The sequence below is a fragment of the Hemibagrus wyckioides genome, linkage group LG21 (genome assembly GCF_019097595.1).
Source record: "Hemibagrus wyckioides isolate EC202008001 linkage group LG21, SWU_Hwy_1.0, whole genome shotgun sequence".
NCBI classification, from domain to species: Eukaryota; Metazoa; Chordata; class Actinopteri; order Siluriformes; family Bagridae; genus Hemibagrus; species Hemibagrus wyckioides.
In genome coordinates, this window is record NC_080730.1 from 20,411,873 (window position 1) to 20,431,496 (window position 19,624).

At 36.9% G+C, this 19,624-nt stretch overlaps 1 protein-coding gene and 1 long non-coding RNA gene across 3 annotated transcripts in view; one reads left to right on the plus strand and one right to left on the minus strand.

Annotated features, from left to right (window-relative positions):
- Positions 1 to 9: 9 nt before the first annotated feature.
- On the minus strand, positions 10 to 14,246 carry LOC131342574 (myosin heavy chain, fast skeletal muscle-like). The gene is made up of 39 exons (XM_058373641.1): positions 14,046 to 14,246; positions 13,787 to 13,930; positions 13,455 to 13,611; positions 13,249 to 13,276; positions 12,997 to 13,108; positions 12,830 to 12,922; positions 12,664 to 12,727; positions 12,481 to 12,579; positions 12,294 to 12,397; positions 12,031 to 12,169; positions 11,810 to 11,928; positions 11,583 to 11,732; positions 11,327 to 11,497; positions 10,921 to 11,227; positions 10,715 to 10,794; positions 10,440 to 10,527; positions 10,120 to 10,237; positions 9,862 to 9,985; positions 8,419 to 8,555; positions 8,037 to 8,292; positions 7,713 to 7,955; positions 7,445 to 7,621; positions 7,212 to 7,357; positions 7,007 to 7,097; positions 6,532 to 6,921; positions 6,327 to 6,453; positions 6,136 to 6,254; positions 5,580 to 5,776; positions 5,301 to 5,484; positions 4,999 to 5,164; positions 4,798 to 4,922; positions 4,352 to 4,660; positions 3,342 to 3,545; positions 3,129 to 3,254; positions 2,876 to 3,046; positions 2,694 to 2,798; positions 2,499 to 2,594; positions 910 to 1,041; positions 10 to 111 (listed from the first exon to the last, which is right to left on the minus strand). Exons 1-39 carry the CDS (start codon positions 14,244 to 14,246, stop codon positions 94 to 96), a joined length of 5,817 nt encoding a protein of 1,938 aa, XP_058229624.1. The 3' UTR covers positions 10 to 93.
- The window catches only part of LOC131342583 (uncharacterized), a 125,205-nt gene continuing 105,708 nt past the window's right edge, over positions 128 to 19,624 (plus strand). The window contains exons 1-3 of one of the 2 annotated variants that reach the window (XR_009203050.1): positions 128 to 1,020; positions 2,501 to 2,606; positions 2,701 to 2,806. This is a non-coding gene — a long non-coding RNA (uncharacterized LOC131342583). The remainder of the gene's footprint in view (positions 1,021 to 2,500; positions 2,607 to 2,700; positions 2,807 to 19,624) is intronic. The other variant, XR_009203052.1, reaches the window with a different exon arrangement.

The window sequence follows — 19,624 nt, forward strand, 5'->3', positions numbered from 1 at the left end:
CACTGGAAATGGAATTGCAGGTCTTTATTATAATAGCATTACAAAAATGTTAACATACTTTATGCATTGACCAGTTCCATATTTTTTACTTCTTTACTCAGGATCCTTGCCCTGAAATGAAAAAAAGGACATTGTTATTCTCATTTTAGTTAAAAGAACATGGAAAAATGCAGCTCTATCAGCTATCACTTTCTCAACATCATTTTTACATTTCTTTACCTCTCTGTTTTGTTAGTGTTAAATCGGCTAGTTTTAATTTTCACTAAAAGTGAAACTTGCTATTTTTTTCTTTATGGTGGAGTGTGATACTCTACTTCATTTTTATACTCAATTGTGCCGTGTATAAATCTGAACACAGGTAACAACCATCTACAGTACCATCAGATAGATCCTTAAGAGCTTCATTTGCATCACATAATTATATTTACATTTCTGACGTTGGGTAGAAGCTCTTATCCAGAGCGACTTTATATTTTATTTCATGTTTCATACAATTGAGCAATTGAGAGTTAAGGGCCTTGCTCAGGGGCCCAACAGTGGCAGCTTGGTGGACCTGGGATTTGAACTCACAACCTTCCTATCAGTAGGCCAAGACCTTAACCACTAAACTACCACATCCCCAAAAGGATGAGATGCCACTTATTGGAGGTTTGACAATTAATACTGCTTTAACGTATAGAAACACCTGGGTCAGGTGCATCAACTAAATGACCTTGTGAGTTGTGTGGTAATACATTTTTATATCTGTGTGAAAGTAATGAACTAATAAATAATCTAGAGTAAATAATAGAACCTTAAGGACCACTGATGAACTTTTTTCATCGGTACAATTTTTTTTTTTTTTTAATTCTACACGATAATTGAAGGTACAACATCTATTTTCTATCAGCAAGCATCTTCCCAGCACACCTTTCCAATGTCTCTGCTCTTGGCCCTCAGCTTGTTGACCTGGGTCTCAGCGATGTCTGCACGTTCCTGAGCCTCCTCCAGCTCGTGCTGCACTCTCCTGAACTTGGACAGGTGAGTGTTGGCCTGCTCCTCCTTTGGAATACATGCGTATGAGGATAAATGTGGAAGAGCTAAACTGGCTATATGATAACATGGTAGCAACAAGATGACACTAAAGCTAGGTGAACATCAACCATCGCCTTGTTTTTCACACTGTATATGTATATATATATATATATATATATATACACACACTGTGAAAATATATACATTATATATATTATATATATTAAATATATATATATATATATATATATATATATATTACAGACACACTGTAAACTACCTGTACATGGGTTTTTTTTTTTAACAGTTATAGCTAGATAGTGAATTGGATCCTTTTTGGAAGACTTTTCTGAAATGTTTTAAGAAATCATCTACATCTTTAGGGTTTCTTTCTGATGGAACAAGCAATGACCGTCCTCAGAACTCGTTGAAGTCTGTGCTTGGTGTTGTGAAATCACCTTGGGATTTAAATGGTGTTTATTTAGTAGAGCTTATGTGTTTTTATTATAACAGCGCGGTTGAAAATGTATTTTTCTTCGAGAAAGTTCTCTTCACGCGCAACTGCGCTCGAGACTCATTTTTAGTCATGTGTGTACCGGACGCACGACTGAAATCTGACAGGATTTTTCGACACGATTAGTAAATTAGCTTATTTAACGAACTGAACCTTATTTGGCGATAAAAAAATAATAATTACGAGAATTAAAAACTCGGACGGCAAGTAATTTAGTAAATATAGCTGACAGGATGTAGTAGTTTTGATTAGTTTGCTCCGTGACAGTCGGCTACTCTGTTAGCTAATCCTGTCAGGGCAGATTAAGCGATTTTGAGGTACGTATTTGTTAGCTCGGTAAAAGTTTTTTTTTTTTAACCACCAAGAGGTTATAGCTTTATTTAGTATAGCTTATGTGTGTTTAATATAACATCACTGTCGAAAATGTACTTTTCTTTTCGAGAAAGTTCTCTTCACGCGCAACTGCGCTCGAGACTCGTTTTTAGTCATTCGTCTTAATGTATTTTTCTTCGAGAAAGTTCTCTTCACGCGCAACTGCGCTTGAGACTCATTTTTACTCAAGTGTCTAACGGACGCACGACTGAAATCTGACAGGATTTTTCGACACGATTAGCCAGTTAGCTTATCCAACTAACGGAACCTTGTTTGGCGATAAATAATAATAACGATATTCGGATGCCAAGTAATTTAGTAAATATAGCTGGCAGGATGTAGTAATTTGGATTAGTTTGCTTCGGCTGCCTACTTTGTTAGCTAGCGACGAATCCTGTCAAGGCAGATGAAGATGACTTTGAGGTACGTATTTGTTAGCTCGATAAAAGTTGGTTTTACCACCAAAGTGAGGTACGGAAAATGTTAATAAACTAAGCCTTACATTAAAAAAAAAACAAAAACGACAAACACCTCCATTTAAACATTAATATAAGTCAACATAATGCCACTAAGCTAACATTCAGTCGACTCTACTTACAGCCTCCTCAGCCTGCTTCTTGTAGGCCTTCACCTTCAGCTGAAGTTTGTCGATCAGATCCTGCAGTCTGTTAACATTTTTCTTGTCTTCTTCAGTCTGCATACAGAGGTGAGTACTTATTACTATATTTATTTAAAAAGTACTTATTAATAATACTAGTAATATACTAATAAAACAAAACAGTTGCCATTGTACCTGGTAGGTGAGCTCCTTCATTCTCCTCTCATATTTTCGGAGACCTTTGATGGCTTCAGCGCCACGTCTCTGCTCAACATCGACCTCACCCTCCAGCTCATGTATCTACAACAGTAAGTCATTTTTCAACGTAAACAAAATAAATGGTCATCTACATTCACAATAAAATACACACATCATACCCTAGCCTCCAGTTTCTGGAGCTGCTTTTTTCCACCCTTAATGACGAGGTTCTCTGCCTCATCCAGACGATGCTGGAGATCCTTGATTGTAGTCTCAAGGTTCTTCTTCATTCTCTCCAGATGAGCACTGGTGTCTTGCTCCTTTTTCAACTCCTCTGCCATCATGGCAGCCTATTGTATGCATCATTTTATTATATTTTTTCAACTAATTGTAAAATACAACAACACAAAAACTATGGAGTTGAACACTCACATCTGTGATGGCCTTCTTGGCCTTCTCTTCAGCATTTCTTGCCTCCTGGATGGACTCATCCACCTCACCCTGTATTTGGATCAGGTCAGCCTCAAGCTTCTTCTTAGTATTAATTAGGTTTGTATTCTTTTGAAAAATAAAATAATATTAAAATTATTAGCTGACTGTGGTCAGAATTTCTGCATGTTTTCTACATGTATGTTATACACTAACCTGAGAGTGCAGCAGTGTTACACGCTCACTGGCATCAACCAGCTCCTGTTCAGCCACTTTGCGGCCTCTCTCTGTTTGCTCCAGTGCAACTCTCAGTTCCTCGATTTCTGCCAGCATCAGATTATTCCTGCGCTCTACCATGGCCACCTGCTCCTTCATGTCTTCCTGTCCTCTGACAGCCTCGTCAAGGTGCAGTTGGTAATCCTGAATTATTGGAGATTTTTAGTATTGTACGTTAGTACGTTCAGGGGTTTGTTAATAGTGTATACAGGTAAGTTCAGTATCCATGTGGTATCACACTGTATAATGGCTGCTGATCTGAGATGTGAATAGAAACAGACTGCATTAATGTTATTGAGTATGCTCCATTATGAAGATTGATTTCCTTCTCTACTGATAATTGTCTACCCTAGTACACTTCAGACTACATTCGCTACATTTTCAACATGCAGAATTACAGCACATCCTCCCATCCATGCCTCCTCCTCATTATTAGTTAGCTATAACTCCAAACAGCTGGGGAATTTATCTCAGCACTGCTGACATTAGCAAATGACAAGATAATCTTATTAACTTACTGTTAATGACAAAGACTTTTTTTCTGATGAACCACCTTGGGTTCTTTTACCACTGGGGGATTATGTGCTCTTAAATTCATAGTGTATATCAGGAAAACTTTAATTTGGTAAATGTTCTGCTAGTAGGATCAGCAGTGTAGGGGAAGGTTGAAATGGATTACAACCTATTTTATCAGCTTTGTAAAATATATATTTTATCAACATTCTTATTCTCCTTTGAAACAAGGTGAGTAATTTTAACTGTCTTTCACTTCTAATTATGTTTGTATTGTGCCAGTTTGGTCCCAAATTGTGTATGCTGACCACATATCCTTAAATCAACTGTTAATGGTTTTGTTCACTGACTGTCCAGTGTTGTGCAAAAATTGGCGTAACATTTCGGCTGGAAACCAGTTTTAAAACTTAGTGACAAAGCTTTCATTTAAAACCTACTTTAAGTTGTCCATGAACAATCCTGAGCTGTTTCTGGGTCTCAGCAGCCTGGTGGTTTGCATGGCTCAACTGAATCTCCAGCTCGTTCAGATCTCCCTCCATTTTCTTCTTGATTCTGAGAGCATCATTCCTGCTCCTGATCTCAGAGTCCAGAGTGGTCTGCATGGACTCAATGACCCTCTGACTGTTTCTCTTGATCTGTTCCATTTCCTCATCCTTCTCAGCAAGTTTTCTGTCAGTCTCGCTTTTAACCTGGTTGAGCTCGAGCTGAACACGAAGGATCTTGGATTCCTCATGCTCAAGAGTGCCCTAACGAAATTTGTTGAAAGTTGAATAATTTACTTGAGACCCATTTCCATTTTGTCAAATTGTTAGTAAATTATACAACATAGTAGTATTAGTAAATATTATTATTAAAGTATTAGTGTAATGCAATGCCAAAATACCTCGGCCTCCTCAAGGGCGATCTGGATTTCTGATTTCTCTGACTCCACCGACTTTTTTGCTTTCTCTAGCTCATAGATGGTCTTTCCATTTTCCCCAAGCTGCTCAGTCAGGTCAGAGATCTCCTCTGTGGAAACGGAAATTATTATTTAATGCTTGATATCATTGCATCATCAGTGTCTATATATGTTTCTTTTACATACGTTGTAGATTCTTGTTCTCTCTTTTTAATGTCTCCAAATGATCAAGGGATTCCTCAAATGAATTCTTTATTTTAAAGAGTTCGGTGCTAAGAGAGCGAGCCTCTTTCTGACTTCCCTCTAGTTCAGCCTGGCCTTCTTCATACTTTTGCTTCCATTCTGTCAGGATCTGAAGTTGACATAGTTCATGTTAGTCATTTTGTTTAGTGGTTTACAACAAGCCCTTATGCAGTAAACTAATGTGTTGAAGGAAGGTTTTGCCTGAAATGCCTTCTTACTCGTTTGTCAACTCAAGGCAACGTTACCTTGTCAAAGTTTCTCTGCTTTTTGTCAAGGTTGGCTGCAAAGGCATTGGTTCTCTCCACATCAATCATGAGGTCCTCCACCTCACCTTGCAGCCTTTGCTTGGTCTTCTCCAGAGAAGCACATTTGGAGTTCACAGCTTCAATGGTTTCCTCTGCCTCTTGGAGTCGCTGAGCGAGCTTTTTCCTTGGCGCATAAAAAAGTTTTATTGACACTTTTTAGAAAAATGCTTTACTGTTGTTTTTTTCAGTGCAAGCTTGTCTTATGTTGTCTTTTCTTACTTGGCCTCCTCGAGCTCCTCAGTACGTTGGATGGCATCAGTCTCATATTTTGTTTTCCACTGAGCCACCTCGCTATTGGCCTTAGACATCGCATGCTGAAGCTCAGCCTTGGCCTCCTGCTCTTCCTCAAACTGTTCTCTGAGCAGATCGCAGTCATGACGAGCTGATTGAACAGCATGAGCCAGGGCATTCTTTGCCTAAGGTCGTTTTTGAGTGAAGGTTTATTAAGATCCAAGAAAGTCCTTTAAAATCCTATAAACTCTTCTACATGTAAAGGACTCCATTTACCAAATCTGAATACTAGAATGAACTATAATTAACTAATAATACACCATATATTTGTGCATTAATTACTCATAACTGCATAATTTCTGTTGTTTGCATAACTGCAAAATTTCATGTTTAATTCTAACATTGTTTATCAAAGATTAAAGGCTACAGCTTCAGTGCCATTCAGTGCACTGGCCATTCATTACATGAATTTAAAATTTTTGACTTGTCAATGATTTCAGATTTATAAACATTAATTAGTGATTATTTAATTTAATACATTTACCTTCACTTCCTCTTCAATGTTTCTTTGGAGCACTTCAATCTGCTGAGTGTAGTTGTGCTTTCCTCTGGATAGTTGAGAAACCAACACATCTTTCTCCTCTAGCTGATGTTTAAGTTCATCTATAAATTGTTGATTGTTAGTTTAGTATATAACATTAATATTTCAGTTTTTAGTTCATTTTTCTCACTCACCAGCTTCAGTTGCAAGTCTAGCTTTTTGATAACATGTGTCATTAAGCTGCCGAACATTTTCCTCATATTTTGCTTTGATTTCCCCAAGTTGGTCCTCAAGGGTTCTGCACATTTTCTCCAGATTAGCCTGTCAGAAAACTTGGTTTAGTTCTAGACAAAAGAGATCTACAAGGAAATATGTTCTGTGTTAGTCATCTAGTCATACCTTTGATTTTGCCACAGCCTCCATGTTACTGGCCAGGTCATCTATCTCCATTTTGTATTCACTCTTTTCCTTCTCCAGCTTCTGCTTGACACGCTGAAGGTTGTCGATCTGTTCTCCAAGCTCAGCAACACTGTCAGCTTGTTTCTTGCGGAGGGCAGCAGCCGTGGCTTCATGCTGCAGAGTGGACTCTTCCAGATCACGACGAAGTTTCTGGAACTCGGCCTCACGCTTCTTGTTCATCTCGATCTGAGCAGCAGTGGCACCTCCAGCTTCCTCGAGCCTCTCACTGATCTCCTCAAGTTCCCTGGAGAGATCAGATCTCTGCTTCTCAACTTTAGCATGAGCTGCACGCTCAGCCTCAATTTCTTCTTCCAACTCTTCAATGCGTGACTAAAGAACACAGTTACCAATAGTTAATGTCCTTTTTAAAGCCTCTTAGTATCATGATGTGTTGCATAACAAACAGAAGATTTACCAGCAGTTCCTTAATCTTCTTCTGAAGTTGAGCACTCACAGACTGCTCATCCTCAATTTTGCTTAGAAGTTGGCTTGTTTCAAAATCCTTCCTGTATAAAGGATTGTAGACAATTGATTTTTCATAGATAAATGCATTCACTGTAATGTTTCAAAGGGCAGCTGTTGTCATATTATGAAATTAGATGTATGAGTGAAAAACATACTTCTTAATCTTCTCCGTAGCCTGCTGCTTATCATTCTCCAGATCCATTATATTTTCTTGAGCTAGTTTAATTTCTCCTTCAAGTTTTCTTTTGGCTCTCTCAAGGTCCATGCGGAATTTCTTCTCTTGTTCCAGTGAACCTTCAAGCTATATTTATGTGGGAAATTTTACACTTAAGAATGGAACAAATTATCATATTTAAAACAAATGTAGGAATGCTTATTAATGTTTTACATCATCCACTTGTTGTTCAAGTTTGATCTTGGATTTTGTCAACATGTTGACTTTGTCTTCCTCTGCCTGGAGATCATCCAGAGTCTGCTGGTGTGCCTCTTGTAGTGCTTGCTTTTCCTTAGTGAGCTTGGTAATGCACTCATCTAGCGAGGTCATCTCCTCAGTGAGGTTCTTGACCTGTGAAAGGCCATTATTATACATAGGATATTTATTTCAATTATTATGCTACGAGTATCAGATGCTTAAATCAGATTAGTCAAATTTCAACCTTGTTTTCAGTGGCACGTTTCTCCTTTTCCACTTTGGCCAAGGTGAGCTCCAGGTCATCAATGTCCTTCTTCAGCTCAGAGCACTCATCCTCCAGTTTCCTCTTCTTGGCAGTCAGCTCGGCATTGATTTCCTCCTCATCCTCAAGTCTCTCATTTGACTCTTTGAGTTTAGCCTCAAGTTGGATCTTGCTCTTGATGAGCCCCTCACACCTTTCCTCTGCATCTGAAAGGTTCTCGGTTTCCTGTCAATTCAAATGGTTTGATGGAAGGTATTTTTTTTATTTGCAAGATCTTTTGAGACATACTGTTTTTGAGCTACTTACAGCTGCTACTTGGAGTTGCAGGTCATTTTTCTCCTGTAGCAGAGACACCATCTTCTCCTCAAGCTCCTTTTTCTTGGCGAGTGCCTTTGCCAGATCCTCCTTCATTTTCTCATAGTTCTCCTTCATGGCAGCCATTTCCTTCTCAGTCTCTGCACTCTTGAGAAGAGGCTTGATCTTGAAGTACAGCTTCATCCATGGCCAGTGTTTCACATTCATGAATGAGCGGATGTTGTATTGAATAGAAAAGATTGATTCCCTTTTGAAAAGACATATTTCAGCTGTAGTATTTGTTATACTGACATATGTAATTTTGCATATATACATATATATATATATATATATATATATATATATATATATATATATATATATATATATATACCTTCTTTTCATCATTTTGACAAACTCCTTCCTCATGAGGTAGCCACGGCACAAAGCCTGAGTCATGGTTACTAGATTTGCAAGTTTTTCATCTCGCATCTCCTCAAGAGTACCCAACAGACCGGCTTTAAAGAACACCTACAGGAAGAATTAAAAGAGTGAAAGTATTTCAGTTAGACACATTTTAGGAAAAGAGTAATACGAGTGCAGTTACACAATTGTTGTGATACAAATACTTATATGTATTAGGGATGCAACAATACAGTTAACCCATGGTTCAATACGTAATGCAGTTTTTACCCACGGTTTTCGGTTCGGTTCATTTCGGATGGCTTGGCAAATTAAAGTTTTTTTTCCCATTATTCTTTGCTTAGGTGACAGGAACAGTAAGTAGTTTAAGTAAAACTGGTTTTAGTTTAATTCTCTTTATTTTACTTAAATGCAAAAATCAACTTGTACACATTCATAGTGTACAGAAAATAGTGAAATATAAAAATTAGAGCTTGTATGACTTTCTTACAGGGGACAGGTTTGGAGTACGGCGCTCTTTTTTTCCCAATCCGGTATGTAATGAACAGTAAGGATGAGATAACTCTCTGTTACCCACGAGGTCCAACTATCTGTTATAAGAGGCAAGGCTTTGTGCTTTAGCCAATTCGGTTTAGATTTTTTTTCGCGTTTTTTCGTAGAGATTGGGAAAAAAGGACGTGTCAGTAGTGTGTAATGTGGTTTGAGCACTTTTATAAGTTGCCGAAAGCCCACATCACCGATTACCGAAAACGGCTGCGAATCTTTAGCAATTATGATATTATAATTATTTTTTGTGTCTCTCGGAACCAGTTGGGTCTGAAAGCTGGAAGGAATCAGATAGGGGACTGTTACTTTTTGGATGCCTGTGTTACCTGCTCTGCCATCCTGCTTCCACACAGTGATATCTCTGGGTGATGGAGCTGCAGATGTGTGGTCATGTTGGAAGTATTTCTATGTGAGTAGGTAACTCATATGTAACAATGCTTGCTCACAGTCATTTTTTGTTTAGTGTTTTTGTTTCATTGGCATCAGTCATAGTCCACAACAAATCTGAAATGTTCCCACACCACAGACCTGAATCACGACGCTGCTTCCTCGTATTTGTCTCGCTTTACTGCTCTCCAGGGTTAGATTGTGAAATCTGACACCAGCATCAGAAGCATGGTCAAGCGCCCCTAACTTTAGCGCTCACTGATTGGATATTTACCTGTGGGTAGGCATGTCTGTCTCAGCGCGTAGACAGTACAGGTAAATACAAACAGGCGGTTCAGAGAATAATAAAACGCATGGAAACAAAAAAACGGAAAAAAACGCGGTTCACATACGCGTATTGAACTGTGGAGGTTGTACCGAATGGTTCAATATTATATTGAATATTGTGGCATCCCTAGTATGTATTAAAGTGCATTTTTACCTTGGTGTGCCCAAACTTATATTGGCTGTGATCCACATCAATGGAGGCTAAGAGTTTCTCTGCAGCCTTCTTGTTGTCAATGAACTGTCCCTCTGGGATGACACTGGCATTCAAGACTTTGTATCTACAGATCAATGAAATTTATTACGTTTAGTTCTTTTCATTTCAATGTTTGATGGTTGAAGTGAATTGTTTGGTTTCACTACGGGTAATGTGACTTAATGTTATAGGTTTTTAATAGAAATAATTTAAATGTACCTCAGCTTAAAGTCACCATAGAGGATTCTGCTGGGGAATCCCTTTCTGCATATTCTGATACCCTCAAGCACACCATTACACCTCAACTGGTGGATGACGAGGTGATTCTCCATCAGACCTAAACAGTCATGGAATGCACAACACCTGTTAGAGGTTTTTACACACCTAATTATAGAATGGTTTTCTTTATTGCTGTTTTCATATTTTTCCTCAAATTGTTGAATAACAATGAATTAATTATAGTTGGATTGTTGGTACATTGACATTAATGATAGAATCTTGTTGGCAAATGTGGTGATATTCGTTTGAAATTTACTTACCTGGAGTCTTGGACTCATTTGGAATCAAGCAGCGTACAAAATGAGGGTGAGTGCTTCTCAGGTTGGTCATCAGTTTGCCAAGGTTTTCCTGTATAATTTTGGAAGTTATTGTGTATAGCTGATAAATTGCCTTTTAAATAGTATCCAATTATTTAATACACACACACACACATATATATATATAAATATATATGTGTGTGTGTGTATATATATATATATATATATATATATATATATATATATATATATATATATATATATATTACAGTACATACTCTGAATAAAGCTGACACAGTTTGGAAGGAACCTCCCTTCCTCTTGCCACTCTTCTTGCCACTACCACCTGTGCTAGTATCTGTGAATTAAATAGAATAAAATTGCGTCTCATTCTGTTGGATATGTTTCTTTTGTACTGCACAATTAATCTAGCGCTAAATAATCAAACATTATTTTAGCTAAAACAAATCAACCTGTAACTTACCATCAGCAGTAGCATGACCAGCATACAGGAAGGCCAGAAGTTTGTTTGCTGACTTCTGGTACAGCTGCACAACAGAGTCGTTCAGTGGATCCTTGTTTTTGTCCAACCAGCCGACAATGTTGTAGTCCACAGTGCCGGCATAGTGCACCAGGGAGAAGTGGGCCTCAGCTTTGCCTTTGGCAGGCTTTGGCTTTTGGAAAGCAGCACTTTTTCCAAGGTGCTGGTCGTGAAGCTTGTTCTTGAAGGACGTGTCTGTGGCTTTGGGGAACATGCACTCCTCTTCAAGGATGGAGAAGATGCCCATTGGCTGTCGGCAACATTTATTTTTGGTGAGTATTCAGATGACAAGGAAGACATATTGCATACTTAGCATTTGTTTTTAATGTACCTCACTGAAATCTCTTACCTTCTCAATAAGCTCAATGCAGGCAGCCAAGTCCATACCAAAGTCAATGAACTCCCAATCAATGCCTTCTTTCTTGTACTCCTCTTGTTCCAGCACGAACATGTGGTGGTTGAAAAACTGTTGCAGTTTCTCATTTGTGAAGTTAATGCAGAGCTGCTCCAAGCTGTTGAACTGTACAAAATATTGTTCCAAGCTTAAGCTTTGTATTTTTATTCAAATTATTGTGTAATGCAGATGTAGCATGTTAGACATTTACATCAAAGATCTCAAACCCAGCGATATCCAGCACACCGATGAAGAATTGTCTTGGCTGCTTTGTGTCCAACATCTCATTGATACGGATGACCATCCACGAGAACATTTTCTCATAGACAGACTTGCAGAGGGCCATGACGGCATTGTTCACCTGAATAATACAAAATTGATCTTTTGTGCACTTATTACTTTGTCTTAATTCTGATTTTTATTGTTTGTGATCATTACCTGAGGTACAGTCTGGCCTTTGGTCACAAACTCATTTCCGACTTTGACTCTGGGGTAGCACAAAGCTTTCAGCATGTCAGCTGAGTTCAGGCCCATGAGGTAGGCGATTTTATCAGCAACTGTATTGGGAAAGAAATGGTTGTCTTTATCAGGAATTGTAAAGACATAAAACAGGTATTTTATATTGATAGACTAGGTAAATATTATGATTTTATTTGTACCCTCAGTGCCATCGGGCTCAGCCTGCTCCTCCCTCTGCTTTTGTTTGAACTTCATGTTTCCATGATGCATCACAGCACCGGTCAACTTGTAGATGTTCATTTTCTCATCAGCGCTGAAACCAAGGATGTCAATGGCTGTCTGCATGATGAAAAGCACAGTTATATTTGATGTTCTAATTTAACTGAACTTTGTTTCAGTTTTGTTCTTGGATAATGATTTAAATATTTATGTAATAATTCAGCCGTTTGAAAATGTGGCTTACATCTGTAGCAACAAACTCCTCTACATCGTTAATGCTTTTCACTATAATTTCCCCCTGGCTGATGACAGGGTAATCATAGGGGTTGGTAGTTATGAGCAGTGCCTCTGTGGAAAAATGAATGTTTACATTAATTGTTAATACATTTGTGTAATATTTGGCAACAGTTTTGACCTTTTAAATTTCGTACCAAGCAGTTCTGGCTTGTGTCCAGTCATGAGCTGATAAAAAATGTGGTAGCTTCTCTCAGCAGACAGCTGGAAGGTGACTCTTGATTTTTCCAGCAGATCTATGAGTAAAAAATACAGGGTTCATCAACATGAGCTTTGTAATGGATGAATAAAAGTCACAGGCTTTGTAAAATGCTTCTTACATGTTTCAATATCAGCTGAAGCCAGCTTCCCAGAGGATCCAAAATGAATTCTGATGAATTTGCCCTGAAGATTGTTGAGTAATTTTAAAATATGCATAAAAAAAGCCACAAGATAATTTTAACAGCTGTTGTATATTATCTGTAAAATGACTTAAGAATTACTTACAAAACGAGAGGAGTTGTCATTTCTGACAGTCTTGGCATTACCATAAGCCTCCAGCAGGGGGTTGGCTGCGATAATTTGATCCTCAAGTGAACCCTAGTGATATCAGGCACTTTAAATGAGGAGTCATAACTCAGATTCTGTTAAGTTGCACCATAGTTACTTTTTACCTGCATTTTGCCAAAAGTAGGCTCTGCCTTTTTCTGACCAGACACTGCAATTGTTGCAAAGTACTGAATGACACGTTTTGTGTTCACAGTCTTTCCTGCACCACTTTCTCCACTGTCAGTAAAAAAAAGGCAAATCGTTTAGGTGCTCTTGAGAACTAGTATGCATATTGAATGACATTTGTTTTTTCAAAAAATATTATATTATTATTAAATATTAAATATATCGGTTGTACCGTACATTAAGAAACTCACGTGATAAGGATAGATTGATTCTCACGGTCTGGAAGAATCAAGAAACATGTTTATTAAATTAACGTCTTCCTTTCCTTTATTTTCATTGTTTTAACATTTGCTGTTAATGCAGACTATAAGAATTCAGCATTTACACTTTGTGTAATTATATTAATTGACATGTTAATACTAATACTATACTAAATACTACTTGGACATTTTTGTACCAGTGAGCATGAACTGATAGGCGTTATCAGAGATGGAGAAGATGTGAGGTGGGGCTTCAACTCTCTTCTTTCCTCTGTATCCAGTAACAACGACGGCGTCATACACTGGGAGCCACTTGTAGGGGTTCACTGTGACGCAGAACAACCCAGAGTAGGTCTGCAAAAACATTATTAAACATTAAAAAAAATTTAAACTATATAAATATAATATAAACTATACTAAATCATAATTTTTATTATATATGTGAATCATTCTGCAATCTATTGGTAGAATGTCACAAAATATAACACAGTGGAATCCTTTTCAATAAACTTGAATGCATAATACATACATAGATCATCCATGCTGCATAACGCTCTTTGAGGTTATACAGCACAGTGGCTTCGTTGAGGTGGGTCATCATGGCCATGTCCTCAATTTTGTCAAACTTGGGAGGATTCATAGGGAAAATGACATCTTCCTTAACTGTAAGGATCTGTTGATTTTGAGAAAGATGTGTCCATCAAATTCATAATTCATAAGTTTAATATAACAGCAGTCCTGTGATTTGATATTGACTGGAGTTGTTTGTATATGTGACCAACACTTACTTTGCCATCCAAAGTTTCAACAGTGGCTTTGCTACCGTCTTTGCTTATCAGTGTACCCTTGACGTACATCTCTGCCGGTTCAGCCACAAACACTGCAGTTTTGGCATCGAAAGGTTTTGTCTGGGCTTCAATCCTCTCCTTCTCTGGTTTACGGAGGTAGATGGCTGCCAAGCCAAAGCATTCCATTTCTCCATCAGCCATAATTACTTTTTTGTCAGAAAAGCTAAAAAAAATGAACATAATTAAAATTCTGCCCGTTTTCATCACAGCTAAATAAAATTGTTTTCTCATAGGATTAACTGGTTTCTTTACCTTTCCTTAATGCTTCAGTTAATGGTCAATGCTGAAAAGAGAGACATAGCTATTAAGATTGTTTTTTTTTCTGATGTTTTTGTTGTCTTTGTTGATTAGAAAATATATATTTCAAATTTAGGGAGCATGGCTTTTTTTATTAGAATAAAATAATGCTATTAATGCTAAAAAAAAAAGAGACTCTTCCTGGCCTTACCTTGGTCTGGGTATTTGTCTGTCCTTGAGGAAGATTGTGCTTGCCTCTTTTATAGGAATGCATCTGTTCACTCAGCGAAAGCTGCATTCTTTATTTGGTCGTGTGTCTCACTTTTGTGATGACTTTCACTTTATTTAGCTGCATGTACTTTTCTTTTATTATATTGCTGTTTTACATTGTTTAGACTCAGGTGTATCAAGAGAAGTGCTATGTGTGCGCACTTGTGATTTTTTTAATTTTATTTTTTGATTAAAAAAAACCTTGTCATGAAGCTGTAATATCTTTTTGGTTAGTTGAGCAATTATTGGGATATGTCCGGTTAGGACGTTTTAGAAGGTATTTATATAACAGTAAAATATGATAGTTCACTTTAACAGTATTGATTGTGTCCTCTAACTTAGTTGAATTTATGACCTACAGACAGCATGCTGATCTGTTCAATGCATTCTAAATATGAAAGGATCTCTCAGCTGTGGAGAAGCAGTCAGCTGTTGCTGTCATATGGTTACAGGAGAGTTTTACAGATGCCTTACATGGAATCATGCATGTGTTGTTTTTTGTGAGGCAGAAATCTATAAATGCAATGTTATAGGATTAAATGGATAAAGATGTAATATAAAATATTAAAATATACATTTTTGTATAGTCCCACTATAACGCTATGTTCAGGTTAGTTTATGTTATTATGTTATATATATATATATATATATATATATATATATATATATATAATATATATATATATATATATATATATTTTTATTTTTTATTTTTTTTTATTTAATTTTATTTTATTTTAATAACATGTGAAGCTGGTTTTGGATGTGTGGGGTCTTGTCATTGTGGTTAAACTCAAGCTTTCTCTGCTGTCAAGGAATGAGGGCTGACCTGTGAGACAGCTGGTGTGTGTATGTCAGAGGTCTTTTGAAGGCTTCCAGGATTAACTGTCCCTTCTGGTGTTAGCTGTTTGGCTTGACCTGTGCACTGGGTTTACAACTAGCATCTCATGTGACACATTTGGCTGAGCAGGTAAAAGTGAACATGTCAGTAGCTTTGATATTTAAAATTAATTGCTGGCAAGCATATTTGTAATGATAAATAAAATTTACCATCTCCCAAGCACTTGCTCTCCACCAGTACATGCCCTTTACATTATGCATGTGAGCAGTACCAGTGCTGGGAATGGGCCATTTGAACTCATACTTTTTAACTACCTCTATAAGCTCAGTGTATTATTAACATTTTTTAAAAATAGGTTTGAGGGTTATTTATTTATTTATTTATTTATTTTTAGTTTTTAAATAATATGATCAGTATTTCATTGAGCTGATTAGTACTGTGGATTTCATGGAGCAGTGTAAACCTCTTGGTGTTCTGTTTGGTTTTGCTAAATGCCTGATAATATCTACAGGTGTGCTAGCTCAGTGCTGACTGAATATATTCACAAAAATGAAAATGACTGAAATCAAAGGCCAGACTAATGTACACAATGTATAGGTTTATGTACTTCCAGATATAATTTATAAGGCAAGACCGAAGACAAGATTTTTTTTAAATAATCATGATTCAGTAGACACTGTGATTAAACATATATGCCTTTGAAAGAAAAATAATTTTTGAAAGAAAAAATTCATCAACCGCTTACAACAATTATTTTTTAAAGAAAGTAGTATACAATAACATCTGACAGTTCATTAAAAGATCTATGCAAGGTAGGATAGTAAAAACACAAACCCAGCCTTGATGTCTACAAAAATGATAAATTTAACAAGGAATTGCAAAAATAATTAAACAGTTGTTATTCTTTAAGCAACCCTTTAGTTTTAAGTAACAACTGAGTCATTCATTGTTGTTAAAGTATGTATGCAATCTGAAATCATGTCATTTATTATCTGAGCAGTGTTATTCTGTCTATAGCTTCAGTGGGTGAAATCTGTATATTTATAATAAACGTTGCATTTTATTTCATTCATAAAAAAAAGTACAGCCATAAAGAAATCAATAATTTTGTTTACCAGCAACAAAGAAGGAGTGTATGGATCTATAAACAGCTGTAGGATGTATTCTGGAGCCAGTCTGAATTCTAAGTAGCTTTTTTCCAGTTGGCTGTGGTGAAGCATCCAAATGTCACTGGTGTAAAGTTGCAGTCCTTAAGTTGTCCTATTCCTGAAAAAGAAACTCATTCTAGAAATGTATTGTCATATGTCCAATTGTTACTGTGTTTAGGGTTTATTTATTAACTAAAGGTCACCACTTACAAAATGCCTTTTTATCGGTTTCATATTTTTATCAAAGCTTTAATAATGTTCAATTTTTTTAATTATTTTTATTATTAAATATTTGTAGCCCCCACACAAGATTTTTTTAAACTTCTGTATCACTGACTAGCTTAGTGAAGCTTGTATTTCCAATACCAATTTGTTCTATTGAAAAACTAATTGATAAGAACTACTTAATCATCTGAGCTCAGTGGAATCTATGAAGATTAAATCCTTTTCTTCTCACAAAATCAACTGGGTAGGCTATTGAGAGCCAGCATATAAGACAGTTCCATTGTCTGCACAGCAGATGGCAGTGATTCTCAGTTCTACTGCATTTCACAAATGATCAGTGGCCATCATTACTGATGGTGTAAGAGAAATTAAGTGGATTTAGGAAGCTGGAGCTCATATTGTTGTTAACTATGAAGATTTTATGATGTGGCTAATTACTCAATAATTTTAGTAAAAAAGCATATACTGTGACAGGCCCTTTATACCCATTATAATCTTTCAATGATATAGCTGTGCCATCAGACATAACATTAAAAGCACCGTCTAAGTATTGTGTAGTCAAGTGGAGTGGATCTGTGGAGGCATGGACTCCACAAGACCTCTGAAGGTATTGCTGTGTATCTGCTACCAAAATATTGGTGGCAGAGCCTTAAAGTACTGTAAGTTGCAAGTTTTTGGCACATCCCACAGATGCTCAATTGGATTAAGATCTGGAAAGTTTGCCAGCTAATTCAAGACCTTACACTCTTTGTCATGTTCCTAAAACCATTCCTGAACTATTTTTGCAGTGTTGCATTGTAACAGAGGTCACTGCCATTAGGGTATACTGTTGCCCTTAAAGGGTTTACTTGGCCTCCAACAGTGTTTAGTTTGTCCTTAGCAAACAGTTGGTTGCTAGGACCCAAGGATTCCCATTAGAACATTGCCCAGAGCACACTACCACTGCCAGCTTGTCTTCATCCTGTAGTGCATCCTGGTGCCATCTCTTGCCCAGGTAAATGATGCCTGCACCTGGCTGTTTACATGCTGTTAAAGAAATCATGATTCATCAGACAAGGCCACTTTCCTCTGTTACTTGACAGTCCAACTTTGATGCTCACATGCTTTTGGCCATGGACAGGGGTCAGCATGGGCTCCCTGACCACTCAGTGGCTTTGTCACCTTGTATGCAGCAGGTTTTGATGGACTGTGTATTCTGAAACTTTTCTATCACAGCCAGTGTGAGGTTTTTTTATTTTTTTATTTTTTTATAGCTATTTGTGCTACAAAAGCTCTTCTGTGGGATCAGACCAGACTGGCTAGCCTTCACTCACCACACCCATCAATAAGCCTTTGGTACCCGTGGTACCATCAGTTGTCTTTCTTTGGACCATTTGTCGTAGGTACAAACCACTGTCTAGCTGTCAGAATTTGTTCCTTGTCAAAGCCAAACACTGGGATGCAGTCAGAATTTGGCTTTAAACATTGTGGATCTAGGAATATAATGCAATGTTACAGAGGGAAGATTATCACATCTAACAAATATTGCATTCGTTATATACTTTTATAGGATTATATAATATAATTATATACTTTTTATACGTTATATACTTTGATAATTTTGTTTAATACAGTTTTACCATGGAATTACTGGACCTAGACTGGTGTAGCAGTATTAGATGAGGGCTAATATTTATTTATATTACATTAGAATTTTAAAATGATGCACTCTGGAAAATGGCCCAGTGTACTCAATAAAAGGCTGGTATTTAATAGCCCAATGTGTGCAGGGCCAGAAGAGAATAAAGACACATAACATATCTGTTATAGTTATGACCTCAGAGCATCACTGTTTGGCACCAGTGTTTGAACTTTATTGTGACTCATGTATCTTTGGGTCTCATAACCAAACTGACCACAGTGGTTACACACAATGGAAGCAACTCCGTGCAAAAGAACCTAAAGTGAGTATTTAAAAAAAATATTTTAATTGGTAGCAAAGATGTAATGAACACCAACAGTAATATTCATGCTAATGCCGTATAACACCGTTGATGATTTTACATATATGCATGCCAGTAAACTGGATGATTTGAGTAAGCAACATTAGTTTTATTTAACATGCATTTACTTAATTGTAGTCAGTATTTTAGCTTAGCCAAAGCTGTGAAATGAGAATGTCGGTTTTGAGCACATTTACTGAAGTCAGGTATATAGCAGTTTATAGTTGTTTTTTTTAAAAAACTTTAACATTTTATCAGTGTTTGGTGACTGTTAGTAAACAACTGTAGAGTCATGCTACTGCTGTAAATATATAAGTACTGCATTATAGCTTCTTATTGTTTATATAGAAAATGCATCTTTGTCACTGTTGCGGTAATTAAAGATAGGTATGTCTGATTGACTTTACAGGCAAAATAATGTTTGTCATAATATATGTTTCTCAGTTTTTACATGTGGCCATTAAAATGGACTGTTTTAAAGCAAATGAACCACATCATCATGGTGAACAGCTTATTTAATCAAGCTGTACATTCTTTTATAAATGACAGAAATGTCATTTGAACTGGTGCAGCTTTACATCTTCAGCTCTGTTGTCTGGCACTTTGTAGTAATTATTACATATGTTTCTTACTTTTGTTTCTAAACACTACAGGCAGCAAGTTTAAACAATTAAAGTACACAGATCTGAAAATACTGGAAACCTTTGGCAGTTTAGCCTGATAGGTGGGCTTAAGTTCTGTCTTTTAGCTAACTTTTCCCAGTTTAGTGATATCCATCACCCCGGGTCTTGTCCTATTGCATGTTGGCTAATACAT